General features: G+C 37.8%; 1 protein-coding gene across 1 annotated transcript in view; it reads left to right on the forward strand.

Annotated features, from left to right (window-relative positions):
* NPLOC4 (NPL4 homolog, ubiquitin recognition factor) overlaps positions 1–25975 on the forward strand; it is a 53868-nt gene extending 27893 nt beyond the window's left edge. Inside the window, exons 11-17 of the mRNA XM_032210241.1 lie at positions 223–349; positions 6390–6550; positions 16698–16769; positions 17782–17877; positions 19420–19536; positions 23356–23458; positions 23999–25975. Of these exons, the coding sequence (XP_032066132.1) occupies positions 223–349; positions 6390–6550; positions 16698–16769; positions 17782–17877; positions 19420–19536; positions 23356–23458; positions 23999–24156 (834 nt within the window). The 3' untranslated portion in view covers positions 24157–25975. The remainder of the gene's footprint in view (positions 1–222; positions 350–6389; positions 6551–16697; positions 16770–17781; positions 17878–19419; positions 19537–23355; positions 23459–23998) is intronic.
* The last annotated feature ends 207 nt before the right edge of the window (positions 25976–26182 follow it).

The following is a 26182-nucleotide window of genomic DNA, read 5'->3' on the forward strand; positions in this document are numbered from 1 at the left end:
TTATATCAAGAAAAACCAAATACCCTAATCTCAATTCTTCTTCTATTTTGTCAGAAAACATGGTAAAGTAATGAAAATTCACAGGTATGAGGATCACCTGATAAGTGGCTAATCTTTTTCCAGGATGATACTCTATGCTGGATATTAATTTATACTTTAAAAAAATAAATCCTGTTAGGTTTCCTTAAAACCTATGTTGTGTTGTCTTTTCTTCCTCTATAGGATGCCTTTTTCCTTAGTGCAGAAGAATGTATTACAGCTGGGCATTTTCAGAACCAGCAGCCAAACATATGCCGCTTGTCTCCAGATGGACATTTTGGATCTAAGTTTGTGACTGTTGTGGCTACAGGTAACAATAAAATGCTGTAGTCTTTCTCCTTACCCTGAAGAGTTCTTGTCTGTCTTCGTCCCTGAGGTAAAAAGCAAGGTTTTCCAGATACCAGAAATGTTCAAAATCAAACACAATGCATTTTGCTCTACATTCTGACTTTTCTGCTTACAAAAATATCAGGGTATATGCTTAGGCATGTTGGATGGCAAAACAGAAGCAGGGTTTTACAGTAAAAGTTCCTTAGCTATGGAATTAGTTTTATAAAGAGGTCCACCTGCTGTCTATTCTGTTATTTTTAGTGTGAGGCAAATAAATTTTTATTCCTGTAGGCCTTTTTAATCTGTTTATATTACTGCTGCATATGGCCTATTTTAGTAGTTTTATTCCCGCTGCGTTTAACTACTATTTCAATCAACCATTTTATTATATTTTAGCATGGCTATTTTGGATATTGGCAACTTAACACTATTTAGAAATATGTAAATATAGGAAAGTTGCCAGGGTACATGAATTGGTGATTGATTTCAGATGTCACTTTCAACTTTTTTTTTTTTTTTGCCTTCTTATAACACAGATTCTTTTCTCTTCTACTAGTTTATGTTGCCATAACTCATCTTGTTTGAACTGGCAAGCTGTACTGTAATTATATTGAAATTTATTATTCGCTAAATATTTTTCATTCAAGTATCTTTAGCTTTAAATTCCACAATCTAGTCTCTTGCAGTTTTCAAATACAGACAGTCCTCGACTTGTGGCCACAATTGAGCCCAACATTTCTGTTGTTAAGTGAGACATTTGTTAAGTGAGTTTTGTCCCATTTTACATTTCTTGCTACCGTTGTTTAGTGAATCACTGAAATTGTGAAGTTAGTAAACCAGTTGTTAACTGAATCTGGCTTCCCCACTGACTTCACTTGTCAGGTCACAAAAGGTGATCACATGACCCTGAGACACAGCAATAAATATGAACTAGTTGCCAAGCATCTGAATTTTAATCATATGACCATAGGGTTGTAATTGTGGAAAATGGTCAAGTCACTTTATTCAATGACATTTTCATAAATGAACTGTTGTAAGTCAAGGACTAGCTTACAACCATGGATCCTAATGTGCTCCTGCCTCTGTAGAAGAAAAGGTTAACTTCACCCAACTGTAATCCCTACCCTTTTTATTTTGATCAATCACATGCAGTTTTCCTCTGCCCCCTTCCCTCAAAAAGCAAAGAATCCACGAGAATATGTTTTCAAAATTAGCACTGCAGAGCAAAAAAGGATAGACGAATCCTATTATTTGGCTAAAGCTTTTTTTCTTCACAAAAAATTCCACACAGAGGTGGGTTCCTACCAGTTTGCACCAGTTCGGTAGAACCGGTTCGTCAAATCTACCGAACCAGTTAGAAGAGGTTCCACCAGTGGACCCGGAAAGCAGGCCACACCTACAGAAGAGGTTCCAAAATTTTTTGAAACCCACCAGTGACAGACAGACACACACACACACACACACACACACACACACACACACACACAGACAGACAGACAGACAGACAGACAGACAGACAGACAGACAAAAGAAGAAAGAAAAAAGAAAGAAAAAGTGAGAGATGAAAGAAAAAAAGGAAAAAGGGACAGAGAGACAAAAGGAAGGAAAGAGAGAGAAAACACATGGCCAACAAGCCACTCCCACCAGGTCACATGGCTGGCAAGCCACTCCCACAAAGGAGGCCACACCCACAGAGTAGGTTTGAAATTTTTTTGAAACCCACCACTGACACATACTGTATTTTTGGAGTATAAGACACACCTTTTTTCCTCAAAAAAGAGGCTGAAAATCTGGGTGCGTCTTATACACTGAATACAGCATTTTTTGCTTCCCGAAGCCCCGCCCCTTCACCAAAATGGCTGTGCATATCCTTATGGAGGCTTTCAGAGAGCTCCTGGGAGCTGGGGAGGCAGAAATGAGCAAAAACAGGGCATTCCCCCTCCCCCAGCAGCACTCTATAAGCCTCCATAAGGCTATGCATGCAATTTTTTTGACAAAAAACGGCCCCGTTTTTGTGAAAAACAGGCTGTTTTTTGCTCATTTGGGGGGGCACACCCCCAGGAGCACTCTGCAAGCTCCCCCCCCAAGGCTATTCATGCCTTTTATTTGAAAAAAACGGGCCTGTTTTCACGAAAAATGGACCGGTTTTTGGAGGTTTGCAGAGTGCAAAAACTTTTTTTCCCTTATGGAAAGCTCTTTAACTGATGATAATTACATTGATCAAGTGCTGTGCCAGCAGAAACAAAGTCTTAAGGTTTGTCAGCGATTTCCTTCTCCAACACATGGATAAATATACCTGGAAACATCTACCTACCTGCTCGCTCTCTCCCTACCTACCTACTGTATTTCTCTCTCTCTATCCCTCTACCTACCTACCTACCTACGTACTCTCTCCCTCCCTCTACCTGTCTACTGTATTTCTCTCTCTCTCTTTCTATTTCTATTTCTCTCTCTCTATCCCTTTATCTACCTACCTACCTACACACACACACACTTTACCTACCTACCTACTGTATTTCTCTCTCTCTCTATCCCTCTACCTACCTACCTACTCTCTCTCTCTCCCTCCCTATCTACTGTATTCCTCTCTTTCTATTTCTATCTCTCTAGCCCTCTACCTACCTACCTACACACTCTCTCTCCCTACCTACTTACTGTATTTATCTATCTCTATTTCTCTCTATCCCTTTACCTACCTACCTACTCTACCTACCTACCTACTTATTGTATTTCTCTTTCTTTCTCTCCCTCTCTGACCCTCTATCTACCTACCTACTTTTTTTAAAAAATTGCCTCTTCAAAATCTTGGTGCGTCTTATACTCCGGTGCATCTTATACTCCGAAAATAGTATACATGTCTAATTAGTAATTTCATAGCTTCTTAAAATGTCATGGTTTGCAGGTACTCAATATTTCATTTAATTTTGTAGTGATACCATTGAAACAATAGTAATACACATTGACAATTTATGCAGTAAAACATTCATTGAGTGGGCTTCAATTTGTTAATTGATTACATTAATTACCTTTGTTCTTCTGTTTTGGTTGCTCTCTTTAAATAAGAGAATTCAACAGCGGAATATTTTTATTTAAATCTTAAATGAGTATACCGAGGGGACTTTTTCAAAAGGCAACTGCACTTTGTTTTTCTTTGAGGACATTTCACTTCTTATCCAAGAAGCTTCTTCAGTAGTCACTGTCAGAACTGGTCAGAACTGAAGAAACTTCTTCATTTCTTCAAGGAAAAACAAAGTCCAGTTGCCTTTTGAAAAAGCACTCTTGGGACAACCATGACCTAGATGACTGACAATCTCCATAGACATCTTGAATGACTAGCATATTTCAGCTGCTAAATTGAGGTGAATTATAATGGCTTCCACATGAGTAACACTATGCTATGTGATCATTCAAAGATAGTCAGAAAACAGGACAGAAATAATAGAAAGATGTAACGAAAGTCACATTTGACCTTCTTTGTGACTTGCTTGCTCTAACTCAAGTCTTCCTATCCTTCCCCCACAATATGAGGTTTTGATAGAAGAGGATGATAATATGGTACTTTTGTGGATTTTTTGCCCCTGGTGATTCTTGGTTTTCTCTAAGGCTAATTCACAAGATGCTTTTTAAACAGTGATGTGTTTGTTGTATAATGTGCTTCATGAAACATAGTAATCCATGTCACTAGATTATTTGCTTGTCAGCAGCTGAGTAGAAAGCTCAGGGCCACGACTGCACTTTCACCATTATTTGCAATTAAGTGATATTTCCCAGAGTTAGAAATACTTTATGTTATTTTAGATTTTGCTTCTCTTGATTTTTTTTAAAAGTTATTTTCGGACTTCTGTAGATTTCTCAATACCTCTTGGTGCTGTTTTGCAGGTTACTTTGTAGAGTCACATCACTATAGAGTAATTTACTCCAAAGGTTATATTTGTCTTATATGTCCAATGCAAAATTATCTTTTAAGAATATTACAAATGATCTCTTTGTATAAAATGGTAGTAGACAAATTGGATAACACCAGAATTTTTGACTCTGTGCTTACTTTATTGCATTAAACATTAAAGTTCATTACTACTATGCTTTTTTTTACTAAGCTGCTCTTCATTTGGGCTGCATGTGACCATTCATTCACTTTTTCAGCAATAGACAGATGGGGATAAGGTTGAGGAGAATGAGCAACTGTCTACAGCTGGTGTTTGTACAGATGACATAATCAGCACTGTTTATTTGAGTAGGATAAGTGGCAGCAGCTTACATTTTAGAGACAGGATTCTAAAGAAAACCGAGCTCTTGCAAATAGAAAGAGGATGCCATTTTTGGAGACAACAAAAACATTATGATATTCACGTATTGAGTTCATGACAGAAGTGCTCCTGTCAGCAGGATTAAAAGATGAGTTCTTTCCTCTGGACATCTTTAAATCTGAGTATAGGACTTGATCTTAGGAGTGGAGAGAGAGGAGGAGCAGGAGCAATTCCCGTGTTATAAGTAGATTACCACTTGACACTCAATTATGCCCATTTACATATAAGCTTCATGAATGTAAAGTCACCGGCTCAAAATTGATATAGTAGAGGAAACTTGTAATATGAAATGAATTATATTTCAAAAAGCAGTTTTGTAAACTGCTTTTGATTTCTTAACTCAGCAAAAGCTCACCAAAATTAAAACACAAGTAAATATAGAGAAATTATGTCAGTCTAAACAATTCTGCCTTTTAGTGGAATGATTTAATTTGTTATCCAAAGTTTTGAGCAATTAGGAAGAACTTGTAGACAATCATGAATCATTAAGGTGGTGGGGTGGTAAATCACTACATGGTTTTATTTATTATTTAAAACTTTTATGTAGACTAAATATTTTTATGTTTAGTGCTGTCAGGCAGTCACTCTTGAGAATAGGGTGGTGCAAGCAATGATAGGGGCAACACATTTTGGGAATATGATGCTGCTGCTTTGCAGGCTGTACTGGTTGCCAGTTTGCTTCTGGGGACAATTCAAGAGGCTAGTTATCACCTTAAAACCCTTCCTGGCATAGAGCCTGCTATCTCAAATATCTCCAGTTGCTTCTGCCCATCTGGTTTGGTCCAGCAGTGAGATGTGCTCTGAGTCTCATCAATTAAAAAATACATTGTTACAGAAAGCCAGCATTCTTGGTTGCAATTTCTGCCCTGCGCCATGATCTGCCCCCAGACATTTGTGTGGCTCCTGCCCTTATGCCTATCAGGAAATTACTGGCAATATGATTGTTCTCCCGGGCTTTGAATATAGATGCTTGTAGAGTCTCTTTTTAGTTTGGGTTTAGTTTTGGTTTGTTTGTTGTGCTTTGCTCTTTTGGACCTTTGTATTTGAATATGTTGGATTTTAGTTACAATTAAATTTTGGGAGTTGGGTGACAAATAAATAATAAAGAATAGTATAAAGAATAAAGAATAAAAGTAGAAATGACAGCAATGGGGACTGCCAGGGTTGCATCCACTAAGTGATGTAGTCAAGTGGCATTGCATTTTATGGCACATTACTTAGTGAAATTCCAGTTGCTATTACTGTCATTAAGCAAGGACTACATGTTTATAAATGCCCGTTTGATCTTAGATAAGGTATTGTGAACAGGTTGTAGGATAAGAATTGGGGAGGACACAATGCTCAATGCTACCTTTATAAAAATCTATTTCACAGTGTGTGTGTGTAATCAGTTTATTTAATCTTTCAGGAATGATGTAAATATGATATATGATGTTCTGTGCATTATTGTCTAATGAACAATGTATCTTTAAAACAATCCCCTGTATATGGTAAATCCTTTGGATAGTGCGATATCATTCCTCATTTGAAAACTTTTAAGCCAAGATTCTAGAAAAAGTCTGTTCTGTCTGGGCCATAAACTCTGAATTGAGGCTGAATTTCTTAATGAAATAACATGTTCTTCATAAAATCAGTGATAACACATCTAGCAGCTTGAAGTGTGTTCTAACCTAACTCTGTCAAACTTCTCTTCTTAAAATATCTCTGTTTCAGGGGGTCCTGACAACCAAGTCCACTTTGAGGGCTACCAAGTATCCAATCAATGCATGGCTCTAGTACGTGATGAATGTTTGTTGCCATGCCGTGATGCTCCAGAACTCGGCTATGCAAAGGAATCCAGCAGTGAACAATATGTGCCTGATGTCTTCTATAAGGTAACTATTCATAACTTACACATCTCTGTTAACATATGACTTCTGTGAAGACCATTAAAGATACATAGTTTATCTTGTGTCTTACAAGCCATAGATGGCTTCATTTACTTATGATCTGGAGGGAAGGAGTAGCTTGGATCAGGAGTTTCATGAGTAAATGGGCTTTGGTACAACTCAAAGCTTACAACCTTGTGCTTTTTTTTTTTGTTAGCAAAGCAAGGCAAGTTCTTAGTTTTGCTTTCATTCATGTAAAGTACTTCAAGCAGTTCTTCATTAAAGCAAGTTTGCTTTCCCCTACTTCCTACTTCATATCCTTTCTTATAAGGAGGGTAAAGTCCTTATGGTAGTAACAGTGTTCCAATATCTAAGGGGCTGCCACCAAGAAGGGGTGTGTGCCAATCTAGTCTCCAAAGCACCAGAGGGCAGGATAAGAATGGGAAGAAACTAATCAAGGAGAGAAGCAACCTAGAACTAGGGAGAAATTAATTGACAATGAAAACAATTAATCAATGGAACACCTTACCTCAAAAAGTTGTGGCTGCGTAACAAGGTTTTTAAGAGACTAGGCAACCATTTGTCTGAAATGATATAGGGTTTCCTGCTTGAGTAAGGGTTGGACTGCAAGACCTCCAAGATCCCTTCCCACTCCATTATTCTGTTAGTCATAAAACATCAGCCTGTTTTATGTGCACCCAGCTGTGCATGCTAAAGGTTCTTTTCTTCTAAATAAGTACATGTTTGTGGTCTGTAATGTTGGCGAAATGTCTGCAGTGCTGTTTCTGTATTTCTTTCTTACTTAGAATTAAGTAAGGAGTTAATTACACTAGCTGATATTCTGTTTTGGGTGATGCACTTTCTCTTTAGTCTTTTGGGGAAGCCATTTCTGTCAGAAAGGCATGTCTCTTTTTGTTCTTCTTTTCAGTGGTTTTGGGACTACCACCATTACTGATTCCGGCTTTCCCAGAACCAAGAAACCTTCATAGTTAGTGCTGCGTAGAATCCATTTTTTTGTTTTTGTTGTTGCCAGCTATCCTCCTTCTTTCCAGAAATCTCTCTTTCACTCTCTGGCTCTTCTGCCTTTTGCCCTCAATGGTTTACTTTTTTAAAATTTGAGGATATAAATTGTTTTTGTATATTTTTCCGCTCCAAAGCAGATCTCTGCTGATTAGTGATATAATTTTGAGTACTTTTGTTTCTTGGCATTTCCAAGAGCCATTAATAGATGAGTGCCTATTAAATCTTTGGTTTTTATTTCTTTTTTAGTTGGATTAAAATATTTCACGTTTTTAATTCATTAAATTTGCATTTCAGATATTATGTCAAATACCTCAGCTGGTGTATTTTACCCCCATGATCTTTCTCTTACATGAATGACGTTGAAGTAAACATAATACCAGCCTTTCAGAATTTAAAAAGAATCTATGTTGATATACAACCACTAACCCTATCAGTGCTAACCAGAACTAATAAAGCCACAGGATGCCATTTCGTTTTGTTTTTTTCTACAATTCAGCAGCTCTTCTGGCTTCCTTCTTTTCTGGTTTTGGAATCCCACCTAATCACCTCCAAGCTTTCGAAGATGACATTACTGATTTGTCTCCTCCCTACAGTAGCATAAACTATCTCTGTTATTATTAGTACATCAGAGTTGGGCTTCTTAATCTTGGAGAGCCATCAGTCTTGAGGGCGATAGCTCTGTCGAGAGGTGGTTGGCAGTTTTGTGCTGTTAATATTCTATGTCAGATCCAGAGCAAAAACACTGAAACTGGAAGTTGAGAGGTGAAGTGAAGGACAGACTAGTTAGCTACGTGATTGAAGAAAAATTGGAGCCTGCATACTTGCACCCACTGCTTACAAATAATACATCCATATCTACGGAAATACATGTTTGCAATATTTTCTTGTATAAGATCAATTTTTCCTTTTGTAATAGTGTCCCATCACTTTCCAGAGCCAGCTCAACTTCAGCGTGAAGTATGTGGTGCTCTCCATCATGCCTCCTAGCAAGCTCTCAGAATTAACAATGCCACTTGTGTTTGGTAGTTGCTGCCGTCCCTCGGCTGACTTTAAATCCCCAACTAATGTTTGTTTGGTTGTTATTGTTTTTCCCCTGGCCCAATTATGCTTAGATGAGATGTTCACTGAAGCAAAATGATGCAGCAATAAAAGCTGCAGGTTTCTCACAGCCAGCCAGAATAGTTTTGTGGTATGTGTGGAATATGCTTATAAGGTACCTGGTGAGAAGCATGAATTGCAACAAAGTGCAAAATACTAAAATGCAAAACAAGGATTTAAAGAGCCTCCAAGGCTAAGAATGAGGTGTGGGTGGTCATTGTGAAGAGGGAAGTTATGCCAAGAAAAGGCTTTTATATATCCATAAGACAGGACCCTAATGGAGATAAAGGCAATATTCCTAGTCTGTTAATGCAGACATGCTGCATCTTTTTTTTTCTTACCACAGCAATACAATTCTTAAAACTGTCTTAATTCTTATGGTTCATATGATACCTATTTAGAATTTTTTGCAGTGCTGTATTTTCTAAAGGAATAAATATTTAACCCATTCTTTAAAAACAAAAAAGCTTGATAATCTAAATATTTTTATTAGAGCAATGCTTTCTTAATATTTTTCAAAGTATAGCCAAAGTCAAATGCTTGATGGCCTATAATTAATATCCATCTGGTTTTAATGTACAAATATTTTTAATAGTGCAGTAGAACTAGTATCACTCCAGAAAGAGAATTAATGTCCTTAATTTCATTTATACTTTTGTCAAGAAGTGGAAAAACTAATCAAATAAAGATGTAATGTTAGTCTGTAACATGGATTCTTTGGATTACTGATTCTTTTAGTTTATAAAATGAATCTTTAATATTATGTGCAGACCAGGCTGTGAGAATGCAGACTTCTCTTGGGATCACCAAAATGCTCTTGTTTTTAAAGCATTTCTGATAGATATAAAATATAAATCTTAAAATAAGGGTTTTTTTCTTTCAGTAAATGTTATCTTGCTTAATTGATCTGACTAGTGATAATTTACACTTTTAATTCCTATTCTTCAGGGGAATATTTTTTATAGCTTTATATCACTAAGGATACATATTGGGCAGAATTTGTACACTGCTGAACCTAGGACTTAGACATGCGAGAACTGCTTCTCCAGTTTAGAGAAAACACAAAAATGAAAATTTTGAAGGGGAACTAATGCTTGTTTTAAGCCACTAACTTAATCACAAGCCTTTTGCTTCAATATAAACCTAAACAGCAAATAAATAATAATAATAATCAGGAGATATTTCTGACCTTCTCATCGGGCACATGAGGCTGAACCATTTATTGTTGGAGATTAAGGACATATTTTGATTGCAGGTTGAAGATTTAGATAAGAGATGGGACGAAGCTAATTGAAGTACTTAGATTAGATTATTCATTGGGATGAAGGTCTTCTGGGAGATTCAGATTTTTGTCTCTTGGGAGATTTCTCCGAGGCACACCACAAGTGCTCTTCTATAAAATAATGAAAGATTTGTGCCTGAGAGCAGTATATATGGGTAGCATTCCCATAAAAGAGCTTTTAGAAATTTATTGGATATGCCCCAAGAAGCCAATGTTTGTGTAATGTGGAATACATTTATCTCTCAATGTTAACAGCAGTTTAAATACAGCAGAAGCTATTGAACCCCTATGTTGTCTAACTGGATAGAAGAACAGATGGTTTGAAAGCTCCTGTGGTCAGAAAAAAAAGGTGATATATGTAAAACTAGATAGATTTGAAGCAGTGCCTGTAGAAACCCTGTGCCTTGCATGAGGTATGTGGTCCGAGTCTGTTATTTCTTTACGTTTGAAATGGAGTTGCTGAGTTAGTATTGTTGCTTACGAAAAAGCATATATTGGGGCTCAAGTTACATAGCTGAGAAAAATTGCTGAAAATATTATAAGCTGGAGCGCCTCAGTGAGTGAAGAGAAGTTTTAAAGTGAAAATAGTAAACCTTTTTTAAGTCACATTTGCGTGTTGTGGAACTAGGCTGGGGATTGTTGCTCCCTAGTCAGCCTTTTACTGATCTTGCCAGTTCTTCTGAGAATATATGAATAATCTGTGTCTTAAATATGATAAACATAGGAAAAGTGGGAGCCCCAGGCTTGTTCTGATGCTATAAAATGAGGCATTTTCCCTAGCAACACCTAGCCACACATTTATCTTGGCTTTTTTAAAGACCAAGAAGAATTGGCAGCAATTCTTGGCTTAATTTTGACTGAAATCTTGACTGAAAGGTTGACTAAATTTTGATTCAGACTCAGTTAGCATAGAGAGATAAAAGTTTATTCTACATAGAAAATTGGGAATTATGAAAGGGGAATAAATATTCTAAATAGCTATTTTCTCTGTACCGGTTGATCAAGGAAATAGCCCCTGAAATACTATAGGCTGAGCTACTATAACCACATTTATATAGTACAACAGGTAGTCCTCACTTAGCAACCACAATCGAGACTGGACACACAGTCATTAAACAGGAAAATCAAGTGACCACGACTTTTAAGATTTTATTTCCATCTTCCATATTAAATCTGCTTGTGCCAAACCAGCTGTGAAATTGACAAACGGCAATCACATGATAGGGATGCTGTGGACAGTCATAGATGCAACGGCAGTTGTGAATTATGCAAATGACAATCAGATGAATGTAGGACCCTGTAACGGATGTAAATTGTGAGGAATGATTGCAAAATTATTTTTACCACCATTGTAATTTTAAACTGTCACACTACAAGGCATACGGTAAGCATAGACTTAACGGCAGCACCTGAGTTAGTTAATTACATGACTGCTGAGCCTTCTTTACTTTTTCAGTTGTGTGATGTACAGAGTTTTCATCAATTTGTCTAAAATCAGGATTCATACAAGATTAACAGTTTAAATAAACAGTCTACTTTCAGTAATATGAAAAAGAAGTTTCCTTCTACCAACCTGAAGTTATCACTGGAGATTTCCTTGAGTTGTGGGAGAGGAATCCTATATAATAGGCAAAATCCTCTATATATAGCACAACAAACATACAGTTTACGAGTTTGGTGTTTCTTTTAACATACATTGTCATTGGTTACAACATAGAGGAATGAAGTTATTGGAAGCCCTGAATGGGGAATTCATTTAAAACTCTGTATATATTTCAGTTTGAAATTTTTGATTTATGTGTTTCACACATCTTTGATTTATGTGTTTCTACGTATTTGAATACCTTCTTCCTGAAGTGGAGTTTAGTTAATTTATGAAGTTTAACTTTCCACTGTCTAATTGACATTTTATTGGGCTCCCTTGTGAGAGTTCAGCTGTGTTGTACTCTTGAAGTTGGTTCCTGCACCTTGGGGTTCCAGTCCCAGACTTATTTCAGAGATGGCTCAACATTCCATCAAATATATCATGCCCCCCAAATCCAAAGGGCACCTGGATTTTATGGATCCTTTGAATCCCTCAAAGTAGCTAAAGTTTACTGCTTTTGCAGGACTCGGTTTCCTTATCAACTTCAAAAGAATAGCTGTGATCTTGGCATTAGTGAAAAGATATCGCTCATCTTTGCAGTGAGCAAAGGTTATATTGATGCTCTGATGTTTAAGTACTTAGGATTAATAAAGAAAGACAGATGATGACATTGTTTTTGCAAGGAGACCTTTGCCTGGCCTATCTCTTTTCAGAAACAAACTGGGTAAGGTTTTTGCAATTCTACTATTGGTTCAGCCTGTATTTCTTCAGGCCATTGTACGCTGGCCTGAAGAAATGCCAGTTACTAGATTTTAGTTTCCACATGAAGTCATGTACATAAAGTTTTGTTCCATCATGTTATTTCAGTGGTGGTGGGATATTTTTGGTTAAATAGCTTTCTTCATTCTCATTTTAAATAATACTCTTGGTCTTACTGAATGATGAATGCTTTGTATGTAGAATGGATCATTACATCTGAATAGGTATATGTCAAATACATAGCTTGGTTGCAAGAATTACTAAAGATGCTCAAGATTCTTCTGGTTCAGCAAATTCTGTAGTGCATGTCCATCTCCTTCTTTTCTCCTTCCTATCCCTATAGGTAGTTATAGCCATATAGCTACTATAAAGCAGTGCAGGGGTGGGTGAGTGGGTAAGGTTGGTGGATTAGAACCCACAGTCTTGAACTTTGTGTGACATCCTTTAAGATACTTGAAAACTGTTTAATTTGAAACATTTCCAACTCCTTGGGCTCTCTTTATAGGCATTGTATCTTATCCTGTCCTAGTTTTCCTCACTGTCCTTCCCTGGATCTGTTTCAGTTTCTCTGAATCCTTCTTAAAATGTATCCAGAACTTAATGCAATACTAGATGTGGAGTCAGACTAAAGTAGAATAATGATAATTTGGAATGCATACATTTTTTTGATGCAGCATAAATTGCATTTGCCTTTTATTGCAGTCATACTACACTTAGTGGCTCATATTCAGTTTGCTCCAAGTGCTATAATTGCAATAGTAGTTTTCCTACAGTGCTTTTCTACTTTGATGAATCAGTTCATTGCTTATTTGGAGCTGAGAAAGATTCTATTTTCAAGACAAATAAGTATTTTAAAAAAGACCTAATTGGAAACAAGATCTTTCCTTCCTCCTATTTATTGTAAATATATATTTAACTAACATGGAGATGCAACTTCACGCCGTCCTTTATGTGGTATTACATACTGCTCATAAATGGGAAGCATCATAATTACTGCCAAATTAGCAAAGAAAATAGTATTTTCCTTGTGGTTGCTGTACTTGACATTTATTGTACTAAAAGGCTTTCAAAAATATACTTAAAATAATTAGCAAGGGATTATATGTTCTTTCTTCATCTTAGGGTTCTGGGTTTATTTACTAGGTTTTATATTACTGTTTTATACCAGAGAGAACAAAGATTTTGTTTGAAAGCTATTCAACCATTTTTTTCACTTTGATTTCAGAAACTTGCTCTTAAAAAAAAATTATGTGAAATTCCCCTAAAGTAAAATATGAAGGTAAACAGATGCTGGAAAAATGTTTCTGCATTTTAGAACTTGATTGGATTTAAAGATCTTTTCCATAGTGGCAAATTATATGGGTGGCATGGCAAATTCTCCCTTGCATAAGCAAATCTATAGATTGGTTTCACTGAATTTGTTTTTTGCCTTTATGTGGAAAAAGCATTCCTGTTGGATAATTGCTCATAGCTGCTGGCTTGATATTCTCAGTAATTCAGGGAGCATTCTTAAAAGAAAGACAACTTTTGTCTAAAATATTATGCTTTATATCATTGGTGTGTATGGGACAAAACCTTGTGCAACACTATAGAGATTAATTGCGCTATGGAAGTACACCAGATTTCACAATAAATGCTTTTGAGATAGGCCCATGAAAAGAAGCTGTGTATATGTATGTCTGCTGTGTAAACTTTTTCCCCTCCAAATTTTCCTGCTGAAGTTTAAAATATCTAAAAGCACTAGCCCTTGCAGTAATTATTGGAAATGTCATTATATGAAGCATTATACTAACCTTGTTTGAGCAATAAAACATCTGTGAATTTTTTTTTTTTTACATTATGCTTGGAAAGCCCACTGAGTTACATTTTTCACTAGATGCCTAACTGATCATGCAGTGAAGTAAAAAGAAGAGGTCACTGATACTCTGTGTTTCCAGCTATGGGTTAACAGCTGCTTTTTTGTGTAAAGACTAAGGGTGACAAACAGTCTTGTTAACCAGCTAAAATGATTAAAGTTGACATGTTGGCATATTTATAGTTGTTTGGCAAGTAATAATTAGAAAAGAGTTGAATTGCTTTTGTGAAACTGAAACCTTTTCCATGAGGTGGAAAGGCAGGGACCAAGACATAAATAAAATTTGAATCTGCTGTTGTGAGAATTACAAGTTTGACTGACTACATCTTAGCTACTACCTTATGTTCTGTTTAGCTTGTGCATTGTTCATCAGCAGTGCCCATCTTAGGATTTCACATTTCTCTCCAGCTCTCCATTTTTCTTTGGTTATAGGGGTGCGTGTGCACACTTGTGCACCTATGTGAAGTTTATCTTCTTCCTCCCAGGGTTTCTTGGTAGTACATCAAGTAAATTACATGGATAACCTTGTCCAAGTACCCTTGGAACCTGCTTCCTGGCTACATTTTCAAAGCATAAGAAAAGAAAAAAAATTACAGTTGGGGATTATAAATGTGTAATTGATTTGTATTTGAGTAGGTTATTAATACCATTTAAATTCTGGTTTAGAAAATTTAATGAAAAATACCTGTTTTTAGCATATTTATTTCTGAAGTAACGTGTGTTTGATGCAAGTAAGGTCTTTTGCCACTTTGTCATTAGTAAATAAATGCCAGCCATCTCCTTTCCTTTACTGAACTTGTAAAATAAGCTCAAATGTTGCCTTTTTTGGGCCACGACCAGAGGTGGTATTCAGCAGGTTCTGACCAGTTCTGAAGAACTGGTAGCAGAAATTTTGAGTAGTTTGGAGAACCGGTAAATACCACCTCTGACTGGCCATCTCTGCCTCCTGAGTCCCAGCTGATGGGGAGGGAATGGGGATTTTGCAGTATCCTTCCCCTGTCTCGCCCACCAAGCCATGTCACACCCACCAAGCCACGCCCATAGAACTGGTAGTTTAAAATTTTGAATTTCACCACTGGCCATGACAATAATTTAAGAAAATAAAGGAAATTTGTAGTTAGCAGCAAAATTTTCAAGGGAAGAAAGAGAACAGATTCAAAGCTGTGTGGGATAGTCATTCAGGTTCATAAGATGCATTGCTTCTGTGCATATGTTCCCTCAATGGTAGATGAAGCTTGTAAAGAATGTTAGAAAAACCAAGGCATTTAACATAATAACAAACAACATTGTGTCAAACTTGAGACAAGTCAAAAATTACTTTTCTAGTGAGCAACATAGGAACAGCAAAAAGTAAGGGGAAGTAATCTTAAGAAGACAGTGATCCTTGTAATTTTTTTACTGTTTTTATGATGATCGTTAAGCAAATCACTTGGTCATTAAATGAATTGCATGGTCATAAGTGCAACCCCATTTTGTCAAATGGGCACAAAACAGCAAAAGAGTCACAAAACATGATCATGTGACTATTGTACTCTGCAGTAGTTGTGAATGCAAGCCAGGTACCAAGCACCCAAAATGTGATCATGTTACTTCAAGGATGGGTGATCTTTTTTTCAAATCCATCATAATTTCAAATGGTTGTTATGCAACCAATCATAAGTCAAGGTACATAAGTCATAAGTACCTGTAATGATGGAGCAAAAGCTGGGAATAGTTCTAGAACTTTTGGTGTACCCATAGCATTTCTGAATTCAACACGTCAAGAAAATAAATTCAAGTCATAGACTACAGTACTAGGTTGCTGCAGTGCTATTCTAACTTCATTTACCTGTACATCAGGAATGTATCAAGAAATATGTATGTATGCATGTATGTATGTATGTATGTATGTATGTATGTATCTACTCATTTTAAATAAACCATGCAGTTAATGGTATAATCAGTTTTATAACTGCTTTTCAGAGGAAAAAATGGGATAAATATTTTAAAATACTAGAAGACTGCTTCTTTTACATGATCTGTTTTTATAACAAGAACACCTAAATATTTTGGATTTATTTTATAAATTTAAACATGTGAATTCATATTTTACTTAATGAGGTACAGTGAGATGAAACAGTATGAAAGATACTTGAATGTTAGAATCTTATCAGTTTGCTGGTGCTTAGATGACATGCTACCCTGTTTCCCTGAAAATAAGATCTCCCCAGATAATAAGGCCAATTGGGCTTTTGAGTGCATGCTCTAAAATAAGGCCTCCCCTGAAAATAAGCCCTCCCTGAAAATATTATAACACAGCAGCAGCCATGAGGTGACCACGCTTGCTGCCTCCTGCACCTCAAAAATAACAAGACCTCCCCGAAAATTAGGCCAAGTGCTTATTTCAGGGGTCATAAGACCCTATGTTATTTTCGGGGTAACATGGTAGGAATTGACCAATGGGCCCCTGGTTTTCTGTGTTTAATTTCTTTCTTCCCTTCAATAAACTATTGTTCTTTTTGTAATTCTTGGTTAGTTGTCGCCTAACAATTTGGGATGGCTTTTGTTTTAGGATATAGACAAGTTTGGCAATGAGATCACTCAGCTAGCTCGTCCTCTCCCTGTTGAGTACCTAATCATAGATGTAAGTATCAGTTTTGCTTACTTTTTACTTTGTCTAAAGTAAATAGAAACATTGAATAGATATATGCAGAATTCTCTCCATAAGTTAAATTGGGGGACTCTTGTCATATTAGTTCCTTACTGAAAAGGCAAGCGCTAACAAGTAGCTTATAGCTTTCTGATTGCAATTTTCTTTTGGTTGTGTAAAATCTCAGAAGAGTGTTTAGTTTCTATATTAACATACTGCTCAAAGGATCTCACTGCTCCTACAAAATTATGTTTGCATGTTAAATAAGTGGGAAGTGCCATCTTCATAGAGATGTTAGTGATTACATCTATAAGAGAACAAGTGTGTGCTGTATCTTTCAGAGAAATGATTAAGCAATGTATGTGTGATATAACTATTTATTTAGATCTCTATCCTACGTTTATTTTTACAATTCAAGGTGTATTCATAATGTGTCTTTTGATTTGTTGGTTAACATCTATCCTATGCAATATCAGGTGATATATGACACCTTTTCATTTTTAAAACTCAATAATCTGTAATATTAGCATACCTGGGGCAACAAAATAAGTGTAGAATCCTTTCTGTTAGAGGAATAGGGCTGCAAAAGCCATTGCTTTTGATAGCAAAGACAAGAACTTTTTGTCTTACCTATATTTTTTTTTAAAAAAATAAGCTGTCTTACTCCCTCTAGTCTAGAAAGCAGTAGGAATTTGAATCTTTGATGGTTTCAGAAGTCTTGGGCAATATGGTCCTTTTGTCAGAGGTGAACTGATTCTTAATTACCTCATGCAAAACACTGAAAAAGCCAAAGACATACGAGAGATTTTTTTTAAAGGGACTGGAAGACCCATAAGAAACTTCATTTCATCTCTCCTTTCAGTTTTTCTACCTGAGTCTTTATTTTAAAGGCATTATCTGAGGCCTGTCTCTGTCATAGATAGGGTTTTTGCCCTGTCTCTTGCAGTGCCTGTTGACATCATATGTCATTTGAATTTCAACTGTTGTTATTTTTACTGTTTTGAAGATTACTACCACGTTTCCAAAAGATCCAGTTTACACATTTTCTATTTCTCAAAGTCAATTCCCTATTGAGAATCGTGATGTACTGGGAGAAACTCAGGTAAGTGTAAATAGCAGTTTGGACGAAGGGAAGTATCTATACAATTGCATTTATTTGGTTTTTTTATATTTAAAAGCAGACATCATGCATAAAATTGACTTAGTTGCAAATGGTAAACAGTTTTAATTCACCCCTTTTTAGGTTTGTCCAAAATTTGACAAATTCTATGTGAACAGATTTCACCTAGTCATGTAAAATGAAGTTTTTGCTATATCTGGAGATCAGAAAAAGCTTGCATGTATGTTACCATGAGCAAAATGTCTACCATGGTTACAAATTATGTCTCAATAAGACTTCTATTGAGCACACCTGTTTGTATACGCTATATGCTTCAGCTGTACCCTTGACTTTTGCTACCAAACAAAATATCTTTGCAATATTTAATTGGAAAAAAGGAAACACTAAGCAGATTTTGTCCTTTGAGAGGAAGAAAATATAATAATCTGCTGCCTTTTCTATTCCTGCTGTCTCCTTTTGAGCCTATGTTCATAGAGATAGAGAAGAACTATTGGATCTAAAAACAATTTAGCTTATTTCGGCATGTCATCAACTTTTAACAGCTGGGAAAGCTCACATAATCTGCCCCATTGCTGAGAATGGCATTACTCCATTGGTCAGATATTGGATGAAAATTATAAGTGGTAGAACTGCAACTGTCTTCATAGGTTCTGCTGAACTATTGTTACCATCATCACTTGAAAAGAAATATAGTAAATTTTCCTGAAGAGGAAGCTTTATCTAAATTCTCCTTGATGTGGAAGGAATATCTCATTGGTCTTTGGCAAAAAAAAAAAGTGACACTCATTTGCTCTCTTTACATCACAAATATTGGCAGTCTTCATAGATAGGACAAAATACGTGAAATTGCTCTTTGAACTAGGAAGAACAGGAGAGCTCAAATGCAAAACCTGCAGGCCAAGTATGGCATGGTGGGGTATCTAAGAGAGCCCACAATGCTGTTTTCCCTTCCCAACCTTTACTTAACTGTTGCTTCTACAGTACTACATTTCCTGCCCAGCTACTGTTTCTTTGCTGCCTCCACATCTCCCAGCCCCCCAGTTTTTCCTACTGTCTCTCTGCCTCCCTTCTGCTTTGTTTGCCTCTATATTTCCCAGCTTCTTTGTCTTCTTGCATAATCTCTTAAATTTGATGTATTTGCTTTCTGGCTGCTATTTCTGTCTATTCATTCTTGCTGGAAGAGTTTCATCAGCAGAGGGTGCTATGATCCTGAGAAAAGACTCTTAGTATTGTAAGACTTTTGCTAAAAAGAAAAAAAAAACTGCAGGTATTTTAGTTTGAGAATGTTGCTGCAAATAAAGAGAAAGAATTAAATGCTTAAACAAGTATAAACTTAAATAATAAAATTAGTATTAAGGTCATATTAAAAAAAATCATCTGACTGCTTGGGTCCTGTCCACTTTTGAAGTACAGTTATTGAGATAACAGGTTTGTTTTGCAGCCCTGTGACAGGATATTACATATGCTGGTAAATTGCATGGAATGTTCCAGTTGGCTAAAGAATGCTTTTGTCAATCTTTGCAGGACTTCCACATTCTAGCTACATATTTGTCCCAGAATACCTCTTCTGTATTCCTTGACATCATCTCTGATTTCCATCTTCTTCTCTTCTTGGTCACCAATGAAGTGATGCCTTTAAGGGTATGTAATGACTTTATTTTTTGGAGAAAAGCATAAAGCTTACATGAAGAAGGCTGTTAAGCATAACTGACTTTAAAACAGGATACCTTGACTCATTAGAAGTGGTTTTTAGATTGGTAGTTTGGCAGTCAATTCTAAGCTGTTTAGAGAAATGAGTTGTTAGCAATTGTAGCTCAGCCTGGGTGGAGCAAGTTTGACACTTAGGCATGTTGTTAAATTTTCTGTATCAGAAATTCTTGTTGTAAAATATCAATTCTGCCATCTCATTTGTTTATTTTTAATCTGTGCTTATGGCTAACTCAATTTTCTAACTTTTGCTAGATCACTGATAAACATGATGCTCTGCCTTTACAATCAACAATTTTTTTAAAAAAGGCAGGAAAAGTAATAATGTCCTGTATTTTCCAGAGAGCCTGAAGAACTATAATGATGTGTGGAATAGTTGAGTTGCCAGTGGGCAATTAAGGAGGTTTACTGAATGTTATAATGATAATGGTGTAATTGTAATGATACAATTGTTGTGTTAAGGATGAAATATGGGATGCACAAAGTCTATCCTCTTTACATTTTAGAAACTTCCCATCAGGTTTTCATGATCCTGGATGTAGCCTTTCCCATCTGCCTTTGATTTAGAGAAACTGAGCTCTGTAGTTTATAGTATAGAAAGCACAAGAAGTTCTATTTTTCAGCAGAATGGTTAAATTTGCAACCAAGCCAGAACTTCTTGAAGATGTACCTTTCTAAATTTGATAGAAATCAGAACATTTTTGAAGTGAGCTTCATTAATCCTTTTTAAAGAACAGTTCCTGTAACTTTGCTGTTAGGTCAGTGTAATAGCACTTACAGGTGTAGTAATTGCTTCTCTGGTGAGTATCCATCCTAGCCTTCAAACAGTTTCGTTTCCTGATTATTCATATACATCAGGATCTGATATGTAACAAATCCAATAGGCTTTATTTCCTGAACCCACTTCACTCAAAAACAAGGATGAAATGACAATGCATATTGTTATCAGTGATGTGCGTTGAAGTTTATGGCTGGTGAGGCACTGACGTCATCACAATCTTCTTATTAAAATGCCTTTGTAATACGGGGGGGGGATTTAATAAAAGGATCCGTGCTGTTTTGTCCTGTCCTTGCGCTTTTCGAAGGGGTGGTGGGCAAGAGCGTATCGCCGAGGACCATATGCAGTGACCACCAGTGGCCAACAACAACAAAAAAAGAGATGGGGGGGAGCAAGGAGCTGAGGAGTTCCTTGTGTTTTTCACAAGGCACAACAGTCCCTCCAAGGGGGGGAGGAGAGAGAGAGAGAGAGATGATGATGATGACAATTAAGTATCAAAAACCTTTTGAGTTTGACAATATAATACGTTATCCAAAATTATAAATAATCTTATTTCAGATGCATTTTTTTGCCATCTCTGTTATTTTCTTTTTAAAAAATCAGACTTGCTTCCAATTTGTGCCTTCTGGCAAACTACAGTTTTCTTGGCAAGAGATCTAGCTTGCCATTGCTTTCCCCATAGGTCTGAGAAAGTTTCTTTCTTTCTTTCTTTCTTTTTTCTTTCTTTCTTTCTTTCTTTCTTTCTTTCTTTCTTTCTTTCTTTCTTTCTTTTCTCTTCCTTTCTTCCCCCTGATTTGTTTCCCTCTCTTTTCTCTCTCTCTCTTCTTCCAGCTCTCTTTCATTTCTCTCTCTCTCTCTCTTTCTCCCCTTTTCTCTTTCATCTCTTTCTTGCACTTGCAAGCAAAATACCCCAGGATCATGGTGGCGGGGACAGCAACTCCTTTTGCTGCACTGCAGAGAAGAGCCACGTTGTGCAGGAGACTCCTGAGCGCTAGACTCAGGTCAGCGCGAGCCGTGGTCCCATTCCCCTCCTTCCTGAGCCAACATGAAGTGCTGACCTGAGTCTAGCGCTAAGGAGACTCCTGCACAGCGTGGCTCTTCTCCGCACTGCAGCGGAAGGAGTTGCTGTCCACACCACTGTGATCCTGGGGTATTTTGCTTGCACGTGCAAGAAAGAGATGAAAGAGAAAAGGGGAGAAAGAGAGAGAGATAGAGAGAAATGAAAGAGAGCTGTAAGGAGAGAATGGGAGAGAGGGAAAAGAGAGGGAAACAAATTAGAGCGAGAAGGGGGAGAGGGAGAGAGAAATGAAAGAGAGCTGAAGGGAGAGAATGAGAGAGAGAGAAAAGAGAGGGAAACAAATCAGTGCTAAAAGCCACCCCCGTCCTCCCTCCCTTCCTCTCCACAACCTTCCCACAAAAGCTTTTTCCTCAATAATACCAGCAGCCATTTCATCTCCACCAAAGTAGATACATACACACACGCGTGCGCGCCATGCACACCAAACAATAAAATAAAATAAAAAATGGCAGAAATGGAGAAAGAAGTGAGACTTCCAGAAAATAAAAGAAGCAGGAAGCTGGCTAATCCCGTAAAAAGGGGAATCAATGAAGAGATGAAGGTAGATCTCTGCGCTCCCCCTTTATTGTCACTGTATTGCAAGCAAGAAGGGAAGAAAAGGGGAAGAGGGGTAGCTGCGATGCCGTTGGGTCACAGGAAGAACGAGCGCCCTCTACTATGAGGCAGGAGAACTGCGTGCCTCACCTACCTCAGGACTTTTTAGGCTCTTAAGCCTCGCTTAACTCTGCTTGACCAATCATAAAACTCCTAAAAAGTCAGACTAGATGAGGCACGCAGTTCTCCTGCCTCATAGCAGAGGGTGCTTTTAGAGGCTTTTTTAAACAGGCAGTCATTCATGGTGAGGCAGCAGCTAGCTAGCCTCACCTCAGCACTCGCCTTTTCCCTTTTACATTTTTTTTCTTTTCATGATGAGAGCGGTGAGGCTGTGCCTCACTTACCTCACCTGACTGCACGTCACTGATTGTTATCTAGTTCATTTCAGAACTTGTCTGCAATGCCACCTGCTGTTCAAATCTCAATAAATGTTTTTTCTTTCAGCAAATCCATTTTAATGTAATCCTGCATAATGTCACTTGTGAATGTCAGAGAACAGTTGCTGCTAACTTAAATGTGGAGCATGATGTTTCATTCATGCATTCTTGCTCATACGAGTATTCTAAATGGGGTCTTGTTTTTATGCTGGCATTTCCTTTCTTAAAGGAGTCTGAGCTACGTTGACTTGTTCTTTTTGTGCCACTCAATCATGGCGCACAAAATAAGTGGAGCTAACAGCGCACATGCAACATAGTGACTCTGTCTAGATTCTGCTAAACAAAGCAGTAGAAGTTTCATTTCTTACTACTTTCAAGAATAATTGGCCTTTAAAACTGGAATAGCAATAGCAATAGCAGTTAGACTTATATACCGCTTCATAGGGCTTTCAGCCTTCTCTAAGCGGTTTACAGAGTCAGCATATTGCCCCCAACAACAATCCGGGTCCTCACTTTACCCACCTCGGAAGGATGGAAGGCTGAGTCAACCCTGAGCCGGTGAGATTTGAACAGCCGAACTGTAGAACTACAGTCAGCTGAAGTAGCCTGCAGTGCTGCATTTAACCACTGCGCCACCTTGGCTCTGAAATGGGAATGGAAATGGGATACCTGAAATGGCATTCTTGGGTCTCAGGAAACAAAATGTATTTTTATACTGTTGCTCCATGCCTTTAGATGTCCTGAAAGTGGGAGAAGAGACAGAGTGCAACCTATTTTGGAGATTGTAAATCATTTGACAAAAATGTTTTTGTGTAATGGAATATTTAGATATTAAATATTACTGACAGTTACAGCTAGTGGAATGTGGTGCATTAATCCTTTATTTAAAATGTAGGTGGTGTGATGTGGTTTATTTCCTCTTTTAGGATAGTATCAGCTTGTTGCTGGAGGCAGTAAGAACCCGGAATGAGGATCTCGCTCAGACCTGGAAAAAATCTGAACAGTGGGCTACCATTGAGCAGCTTTGCAGTATGTTTAATGTCTTTTCTCTTTTTGAATCACATCACTCCAAAGATGCTGGACAGCTTTTGTTTACCTTTGTCAAATTGCCTAGCGTTGGAATTTAGATTTGAAACCACCTTTGGGAATACAACACAAGTAAACAAAACTTTACACTTTGTAGCCAAGTAGTTACGTGTGTGTGTTTGTGTGTGTGGATAGAGATAGATAGATAGATAGATAGATAGATAGATAGATAGATAGATAGATAGATAGATAGATAGATAGATAGATAGATAGATAGATAGATAGATAGATAGATGAGAGAGAGAGAAGGAGGGGGGTGATTTAATTCATGCAGGAAAGAAAGGAAGAGTTTTTAGAGGATACAGTTGTAGAAATCTGTGGAAAGAATTAGACAGTGTTGTGCCAAGAAATGGGAATTTTCCTAAGGGAAGATTGCATTTACTCTAGAAATGATCTAGCAATTTGTAAAGTTTCTAGGCAAAAAATGTTTTCTGCTTGTTGGAGCTTTTTCCGTCTCCTAATTATTCCATTTCATTTTTTCAGGCACAGTGGGTGTTCAGTTGCCAGGACTCCAAGAATATGGCGCCATGGGCACTTCAACACATGCAACAACTTCTTCAATGTGGGCCTGTCAGCACTGCACCTTCATGAACCAACCAGGCACAGATCATTGCGAGATGTGTAGCCTCCCACGGAGCTAGGCCCTTTTTGGCTTGGCGATCGGGGCAGCCATTACAGACCAACTGGCAGAAATACAGAGGCAAACCTTTAGCCCGGCAGGATTGTTCTTCCTCCTGGGACAATGTACTGTGTGGGGCGGGGCAAGACAAGAAAGGGGGGAAAGGACCCATATCACAGGTATTCAATTGCCATTTACAAGGTGGCAGCTTGCAGTTGGAACAGGATGTCCCAGTGGGAAAAAAATAAGATGGCCCCACTGTGCTGCCTTGTCTTTTCTTTGCTCTCAGTATTGTAGAAAGCCAGAGGTCCTGCTTCCCTTGAGCTGAAGTCGCACAGGTGGCTGATCAGCTCTGTGGGCTCATGGCGGTGTGGCCGTTGTCGCCCTGTTAGCTTGCATGCCACAAGCTTTCCCCGCCTTAAGCTTGTCAGTGAGGCTAGGCAGTAGTGTTGAAGGGATGACTTGGTCCCCCAGGGCTAGCTTGTGTAATGTTGTTCTCTTGACATGCTTTGCATTTAGCCCCAGAGTTTCTGGCTCACTGGTGCCTGAGCCACATTGGTCCACTCTCTCATTGTAGTTTCAACTTGAGTGACGTGTGATCGCAGGGCATACTGTGGCTTTAAAGCCCCAGGTTAAACCACGGCACTGGAGAGTGGGGGAAGAACATCTTTTTCAACCAGGCAGGGATGTTTCTGGTTGCCACTTCCTCCATTTCTTGCCCTACATCCCTAATGGCAGCATATTAAAATTCCCAGAATTCCTCATCTATGGTTAGCTAAGAGAGAAGATTATTTTCATCCTGGTTTGGCAACGGGAAGCATATCCTGTCGCTTCCAGGTTTGGAACCCTACAGCAGCTTCATTCCAGCTGTGTCAGGACTGGGAAAGCAACAGTTCACAAGCAGTTTTTGTACCAAGTCTCCATGCACTATTTTCCCTTTATATTTAAAGCAATTTCCTGGGATCTAAAGGTATGATCGGGCAAAATATCTAGGCATTTTATTCATGTCTATTAATGAGTACACAGGGATCAGCACAACAAAATTAAATAGAGCATATATTGGAATGGGAGTTTGTCTTACCTCACTAAAAAGCCTGTGTAAAAATTACTTTGCCTCTAGAACATAGTGACTGCAATAGAAATGGCCTTGCCTCTAGAACACAACCCTGCCTACTGTTCTCATAATCATATATTAGCTGTGCCTCCTATTCCTTATTTCTTCTGATACCTGGGCTCCTCCATTCAAAAGTGTCCTGAGATTTCTTTTTTTTTCCTTTTTTTTTCATTATCCAAAATTCCCAGTATCTCTGCTAGGACTGTTTTATGTTAAGTCACAATTGATTCCCCTTGCAGAAGTAGTCTGCATAGCAAGCCTATATAATCACTCTGACGAACCTTGCAATATTAGAGAGAAAGATGCCCTTCACGTCAACTCTCTGGTTATGTGGACATACAGCCTTTATTTCTGCCCTTCCATAGTTTATATTCCTTGGTCTTCGTCACCACCAAAAAAATGTGCCTCCGTCCCAGCTCCATTTTCATTCTGGGCACATAGGACTGGCTTCCAAACACTAGCTGTGAAGGATGCGGTCTTTGCCTTTCAAGGCAGTTGTAGCTGGGGCTCATAAACACCCTCTCTGGTCCTAGTTATTGCTGGCAGGACGTGTGACTTTTGTTTCCTGGGTTTGCATTTTGACTAGATTTCTCAAGCTCAATGGGCTGTAGCCGCTCTTGCTGTTCTTCTTGGTTCTTTGGGTTGCAGAGGTGTATGTTTGGTTTGGACTGGACTTAACTGAATAACAGCCCTGCAAATAAAAACCTATTAAAAGCATCCAAAATGATGACTTTGGGTCCTTTTGTTGCTTTCTCCACTTTGCTCTCTACTCGTTTTGAAATTATGCATCCCTTGAGCCCCAAACATTTCTCCTGACCACCATTCATGCATTGTTCTAACGTAGATACTGTATTTTTCAAAGTATAAGGTGTACCTTTTTCCCTCAAAAAAGAGGCTGAAAATCTGTGTGCATCTTATATACTGAATACAGCAT

This window comes from Thamnophis elegans, chromosome 2, assembly GCF_009769535.1.
Source record: "Thamnophis elegans isolate rThaEle1 chromosome 2, rThaEle1.pri, whole genome shotgun sequence".
In the NCBI taxonomy this organism is placed as follows: Eukaryota; Metazoa; Chordata; class Lepidosauria; order Squamata; family Colubridae; genus Thamnophis; species Thamnophis elegans.